This window comes from Erythranthe guttata, chromosome 14 (assembly GCF_056151865.1).
Source record: "Erythranthe guttata isolate IM_541 chromosome 14, IM_541, whole genome shotgun sequence".
Lineage (NCBI taxonomy): Eukaryota > Viridiplantae > Streptophyta > Magnoliopsida > Lamiales > Phrymaceae > Erythranthe > Erythranthe guttata.
Window position 1 is genome coordinate 19636895 of NC_142546.1, and position 7446 is coordinate 19644340.

At 36.5% G+C, this 7446-nt stretch overlaps 1 protein-coding gene across 1 annotated transcript; it reads right to left on the reverse strand.

The window, feature by feature from the left end:
* Window positions 1-786: 786 nt before the first annotated feature.
* LOC105954055 (type I inositol polyphosphate 5-phosphatase 4) lies at window positions 787-6502 on the reverse strand. The gene is made up of 12 exons (XM_088812912.1): window positions 6041-6502; window positions 5861-5954; window positions 5441-5518; window positions 3360-3447; window positions 3167-3271; window positions 2497-3058; window positions 2191-2387; window positions 1980-2088; window positions 1730-1878; window positions 1322-1639; window positions 1175-1230; window positions 787-1075 (listed from the first exon to the last, which is right to left on the reverse strand). The coding sequence occupies exons 1-10, from the start codon at window positions 6068-6070 to the stop codon at window positions 1411-1413; spliced, it is 1641 nt and encodes a 546-aa protein (XP_088669038.1). The 5' UTR covers window positions 6071-6502; the 3' UTR covers window positions 787-1075; window positions 1175-1230; window positions 1322-1410.
* Window positions 6503-7446: the final 944 nt, after the last annotated feature.

A 7446-nucleotide genomic window follows, 5' to 3' on the forward strand; every position in this document is an offset into this window, starting at 1 on the left:
TATTACGTGTACATAGTGGATTTCAATAGATTTGTAGGAATTTCAATTTGGTAAAATATGCTGGAAACAAATTAAAAAAATAACCAATTTTTTAAATGAAATTAAAATAAATAAATAAATAAAAATAGAAAAATTGAAAAAATCCATTTAAAAAATGAAATAAAAAATAATAGTTTAAAAACGAACTGAAGATTAAAAAAAACTGATAAGAAAAATTAAACATAAAAGCCCAAAAAATATCAATTGGGGTAAATTAGGTATTCTGTTATAGGAGGGGTTATCTAAAAAATTGGATTTGTCCCTCGTACGAAATTGAAAATAACCCCTATTTTTATTAGCAAAAACCTCTACATTTTAATTTTATCAACAAACTACCGACGGAGACTCACCGTTTAGAATTTAAAGGTGTAAATGAGTCGAGCTAGAGTCAAATTTAGTGAGCTCGAGCTTAGCTCATTTTATTATTTATTATTTTTTTTACATAATATTAATATTAGATTTTATTCTAAATTATTTATAATAGAAAAAAAGTTATGAAATTAAAAATATAATTGAAATTTATTATTTAATTATATATATAATTATATTTATTATTATGTATCAATTATATTTATATTAAAGGTGTAAATAATAAAATATAAAATATAAAAAAGCTCGTGAGCCGGCCCGTGAACTTAGAACAACTAAGGATGTGCTCGAGCTCGAGCTCATCAGAAAGCTCGAGCTCGAAAAACTCGAGCCGACCCATTGAGCTCACGAGCTGCTCAGCTCATTTACGCCCCCTAATTTAGATAATTGTGTGCTAGAAATGCATCATATTATAAGTATTAAAAACATGGATAGTTTTTTAGCAATTCGAAATAATATAGTTTCTTTTTCTTTTTTTCTTTCTTTCTTTTTTTTTTTTTTACAATCCACTCTAGAAATTGCTGATGGCAAAGTAAAATTACATCAACAAAATAATACAAATTCCTACCACTTCAAAAAATTGCCAAATTTTACAGTTACCTCCCCCAAAGAATTGAATATTTACTATTTTACACCAAGCTATCTCATGTGTTAGTTTCATTGCTTCCTGCAAAAAGTGTGAAGAAACTTTATTACCAAAATAAAAATATCATTGCAATATTAAAAATTGAAGCATTAAACAAAACCAATCAGTAAAACTCCGCACCTCATTATTCGAAAGTCGTCTCGAAATTACTGTTCATAATCCCACACCGATTAAACCTGCAAGAAATGCAACAGAAAAATCATACTCCAATTGGTACCGAAAATCAAATACGAATTATTTTGCTTATAGAAATGGAATTCGACTTACCTAGTTGCTTTGCACAGATTCCTACATACTCGTCCTCATGTTAGAAAAAACAATATTCTTGCGGGAAATTAATTAAATATAATCTCTTATCAGTAGAGATTTAGTTGACCGTATCCGTACGAACACGGGAGCAACTCTTCAACCTCAATACGGGAGCTTGAGTTATAACTCGCGCATTTTCTTAAACGGCTGCAATTGATAGACTCTACTTCTGCGTAAAACACACTGTACACCGGCCTATGATCTGAAAACCTAGACTCCCCTCGAACATATGATACTTGTTTTAGACCTTCACCGTGCCATAATATTCGATCACACCTTCATTACACAAAAAAAAAAAAAGAAAGATAAAAAATGGGATAAGTGATGTATAAAAAGGGTATGAATTTTATCGGAAAATAAAATTACCATGCAGGTGTTCTTCGTTTCTCTTTAGGGCGCGTATTTTCGCCGGCGTATCTGTCTGAATTATTTGAATATTTATATGTAGGAGGGAAATATATGTTCCCTTCGTTCCATCCTGCGAAAACACGTCCGTGACTCTGCTCTACCCGAAGCTGCGTTTATTATAAAGTTGAAGTCCAATTTATTTCAACATATATAAAAAAGAAAAGGCGACAAAAAATACAAAATTAATTAATTGCATATATAATAATACCTGGTCATTTTCTAGCAAAGTTCTCCAGTTTCGCATTTCGACAAGAGCCTTTGCAGATCGATAAGCGAGCGCGATTCTGTAGTTCAAATCCCCAAGCCATATCACTCGACTGCAAGAGAAAAAAAAAACACGAACAGAAATTAAAAAAAAAAACAACAAATGAAATAATTAAAGAAAATCAATAATATGTATGGATGAGAAAAATTCATACTCGTGATCAAGAATTGTTTGAGGAGAGCTCTCGTAATCTCCCTCTGCCTGATTTTGCGGGAACCTCGTTTTCCGCAAAATTTCCATGACATCAGCATTCCTTCGCAACTCGTCACCGTCCTTCTCCCCCGAGCTTAAATGACTACAAACAAAGCAGAAGCTCGTTTTGTGCAAAGACATGCTTATCGAAATCGAACCCTGTATCAGAAATAAATTATATAAAAAATTTAAAATTAAAAAAAGAAATTGAATAATTTTAAGAAGTTCATATATATATATATATATATATATATATATATATATATACCTTGTTTCCGAGATATCTCATCAACCCTCTGCCGACGCAAGACACCTTCAAATTTCGAACATGTTCTTTCAAATCACTCTTTATCCAGACCATGAGAAATATCCCAACCATCTGCTTGCTAGCAACCAGACAGTATCTAGACAACCTAGGATCTCTGTCTTCAATAAAGACGGGCGACGAGTAATGATGTGTGTAAGAAGAATCTCTCGGTCCATCTTGATAATCACCATCGTCATCATCGGACGAATCGCCGCTCGATCTGTGGCCGTAGATCGCCCGATCGCACACACTGAACCGACGGTCGAGGTTCGCGGCGCGAGGCGTAGTCGAAATGCCACTCCGCGACGTCATTCTCATGCTGCGGCTCATCGACTGCAACGAAGGGCGGTGCAAGTAATACGAGTCTTTGTCATCTTGATTTGACCCTTGTTCGAAGTCTTGGTCGGTCGGATTGGGAAGATTGTTGAGAGATGTTCGAACGAGTGCTTGCCATTTTCTTGCTGGGCCTTTCTCTTCCGTGCCCAATACGTTTCCGGCGTTCAAAGGGACTATTTCTTGAAAGCTATAAAAACACGACAAAATTGGATCGTTATATAAGGCTCTGTTTGGTTCATGGATTTTGAAATGAGGGGACGAAAATGGTAATATATTAGAACTAATTGTAGAATACCCGAGAACGTAAATATCGGCGGGGGGTGCGGTGTGAAGCCAATCTTCGAGATTTAAGTAACTTGGTGGAGATTTTCCACCAACATTCCATGTTGCAACAAATATCCTGTTTTAATTTATATTGGAGATTATAAATTAACGAGTTAATAATTAACGGAAGTTGTCTAAAAGGGATGGGACCGGAGCACACATACTTGTAGTTGTGAACATCTGTAGTTTGCGAGGAATCGAGATCGATCTTATTTCGTCCCGCGCGGTGAGGGGTTCGTCGATTTGAATTCCCTGTGGATCCAATTGACCAAAAATAAGCAATAGGACTAGACTATAATAATTATAAGAGTAAAAAGCAGTTTACCCCCTAAACTAAGGGCCGATTTGCACTTTACCCCCCAAACAAAAAAAATTTGCACGTTTTTACCTGAACTCGTTAATTCGTTGCACGGTGCCCCCTAAACTCAATTTTCCGGCAATTTTGAACGGAATGTTAAATCATATGCGTTGCACGTGCAATTTACAGGGGTAAATTTGTCCATTCTTAAATTGTATATATTAAATATAAAATAATGATTTATAATAAAAGAAAAAAAGAAAAACTACCCACCACAGGCCTTTTTTTTTTCCTTTTCTTTCCTCCCTTTTTTCACTCTGTTCTATTTCTTCTTTTTCTTTCTTGTTCGTTTTATCTCCTCCATCGGAAAATGGATGTGCATATCGATTCTCCCAGGACGCAAGAGGGCTGAATCGATTCCTTCGTGAAAATCATAATTCTCTCATCCTCAGAATTCAACAGCCCATCCATGAAATCCATCAGACCGGATGACGTAATCCTCGACCTCGATCTGTCCGACACATAACAATCTAAATCCTCGAAAACCTGCTTCGATTTCTGAAACATTTCCAAATCGTTGCGTATTTTGGCTTTCACGTCTGGGTCGATTACGAGCGAGTCGAAACTCGCCGGGTGATTGAAAGGAACCGATTTCCACCTGCCGTTGCTTCCGGTTATTGTAAATCCCCCTCTGCTCGATATCGTCGGAGACTGTGTGTATGTGTTGAAGATAAGGTTTCAGTACCCTCCGCTTATCCCTTTTTTTGATTCTCATGACAAAATTCCGAGAAACAACCTGGTTCCGGTGGTCTCTTTCGATTTGATTGACCCATGAAATTCGAGCTCCGAGGAAGACCTCTTGGATGGACTGATTGTCGTCGAGGGAGAGAAGTATGTCGTTGGGCTTTCTGCCGGAGAAGAGGTTGGTGACAAGCTGTAGTCGGGATCGGAGGAGAGATAGGTGTCGTAAAGCCAGTGTCATAGAGGGTCTTCGCCAGAGCCGGAGGAAGGGGAGGCCACTATCTCCTCCATCTACCTCCACCGCATCCACTACATGGGCTCCAATGTCCACTCTCTCTCTCTCCGGTCAAATCATAAATGTCCTCGATTCTTCCTTAGAGAGAGAAATCCAAATCTTCCCAGAGTCCCCATCACCAATTCTCTCAGCCTCCCCAATTTTACCCCATTTTTGTTGATGTTGATCTTGTTCTTAACACGTGCTTGCTTTTTCAATTTCGCCGCTGAAGTTTTGACAGGCTCCTTCGTCAGCCCAAGTTCCACGGCTTCGCCACCTTGATTAGCCTCGTCGCCGGCAAAACAGAGTAGTTTAACAATGGGATGGTGGGCGGTTGTGGGCTAGCCGGCTAGGTTGTGGTCTGGGAATATGGGCTGGGATTTGGGGGGTGGGTCTTGTTGTTGGAGTCCGTTCTCAGTTGTTGTGCTGGAGTTGGTCAGGTAAATCGCGGCGGCCGAAGTGCTGGGAATTGGAGGCGGCGGCGGAGGATAAATGAACGGCAAAGAAGAAGAAATAGAACGAGGGAATAAAATGGAGAATAAAAAAGAAAGATAAAAAAAGCATGTGGCAGGTGTTTTGATTTTTTCTTTTTTTTTTTAAATGATTATTTTATATTAATATATAGAATTTAAGTAAATGGACAAATTTACCCCTGTAAATTGCACGTGCAACGCATATGATTTAACATTCCGTCCAAAATTGCCGGAAAATTGAGTTTAGGGGGCACCGTGCAACGAATTAATGAGTTCAGGTAAAAACGTGCAAATTTTTTTTGTTTGGGGGGTAAAGTGCAAATCGGCCCTTAGTTTAGGGGGTAAACTGCTTTTTACTCTAATTATAATATATATATCAGGTGATCATTAGGAAAAGGATTAATGAAAGGCAAACTTTATTTATTTATTTAATTTGAAGAAACATGGTTGATACAGAACCTGTTTTGCTGCTTTTCCTGATAGTGCATTTCTCCTCTTTTTCATCTGGGAATTTGTTCCTCCATTTTTCATCTATACCTGAAAAACCCAAATAATTAATTTCAAAGTATTTACTATTTAAAGGTGTGCCATTTACTGTCACAGCAGAAAACCCAGATTTAAAATTTAAAAAAATAAAATAAAATAAAATAAAGAAACCCACATTTGCACAACAAAAGATCATTTCCTCCCATCAAGAAAATCAAAATCTATGGATTTCAAATTATCGACTACCATAAAAAAAAAAAAAAAAAAAAAAAAGAAGAAAAAAAAAATCTCATTGCCAATCGAAGAATTATTACAGAAGTCATGTAATCCTTAATTATGACAGAATCACAAATTAGATTATAGCATAAATTTGCAGAGACAAAAAATAGGAACCTAATTGATGAATGATGACGTCATCAGCATGAAAATCACCGGGTTTGTCCTGGAGATTGAACCATTTCTTAACTAGCGTCTTCGGCCAAGAAAGCTGCTTCATCACAACAAAAACACAATTCTCAGACAAAAAAAAAAAAAAAAAAAGAATCAGACAAATGGTTTCGTATTTTTGTGTACCTTGCTCTTTGCTGAGTTCTCATCTCTCATTGTTTTCTTGATTCTTTGCGAAATCAAGGCAAGATCAAAACTTTTTTCTTCAACAAATTCTTAAAAGAAAACAAGAGAGGGGAAGAAGAAAACCCAGGTTTCTTGGCATGTTTATGATTTATTACCGATTAAAGGATAAAACCAGATGGAAAAATTTGCTCGCTCCAATTTCCGTTATTTGGGAAACAGGATAATCCCAGAATGTAAAGGGAAGAAAAAAAAGATAAATGAAAGACGATGTAAGGACGTTTGTTTTATGGGTATGTGTTTGTTGTCGGGGTGGGGTGGTTTGTTTATGGAATTTTGAAGTGAATAATTTAAAGTTGAGCTGCAGAGCTGATCACAGACAAGGCAGAGAAGAAAAGGGATAAAATTAAAATGTGGAAACACAAACACTACTCTCTCACTTTTACAATGTGGGTGTGTGTTTGTGTGTGTAATTGTCGGAGGTCGTGTTTTTTTGGCTCAAAAACAGAGGGGCCAATCCCATGTTGCCACGTCCCCCCCCCCCCCCCCCCCCCCCCTCTTTCTCTTTTGATTTCAAGAATGCCCCTCCGGTCAGCTTTCGAATGTTTTCTTCTTTATTTTTCTTTTTTTTTTGTTAGGGGAAATTACCATTTACGGGTACTATGTACTCAATTCTGAGATAAGGTCAAATTATGAAGAAAAAAAAAAAATTCTCATATTTGATAATTTCAACCACCCCAACTCAACTATATGGATCTTTTTACACGTCTATCCTTATAGCATCAAATTCAATAGAATCTTCTAGATTACGTGAAGTATTCTTTAGTTTGTACTCGTTTTATGCAAAATGCAGTTTCTGATGCACCACATTCTGATATTTACAAGCCAAGGGACACATCTTATGATCATATTGTGTCAAAATATGGAGCTCAAATAGGGTAAAACGGGTTCAAACTAGAGAATATTCCATATGATCTAAAAAATCTCACTAATTTTGGCACCGCGATAGTGGACATGTAAAAATATTCATAGCTGAGGAGATGATTGTAATTACCTAAACATTAAAGGTTTTTTTCGTAATGTACTTTTTTTATTTTATAAGTACAATTCAGACCCATTCTCTTTCTTCTTCTTTTTACCCCTAATTAGGAAGAAGTAAAAATCAGAAAATAAAAAATAGTAGTGTTAAGGTGCAAAAAGGTGTAGGGAAAATTACCATATGTATTTTGGTTTCCAGGAGATTTCTGTCCCTTTACTTCTTTTAGAGTCCATTTGGGTGGAGGGATTTGATTTGGGGAATGGATTTGAAATGACTCCAATTTTGAAGTCATTTGAAATCCATCACTATTGCTCCAAAATCAACTAAAAAGGAGGGGTGGAGATTTGAAATCCATCTCCAAATCCCTCCA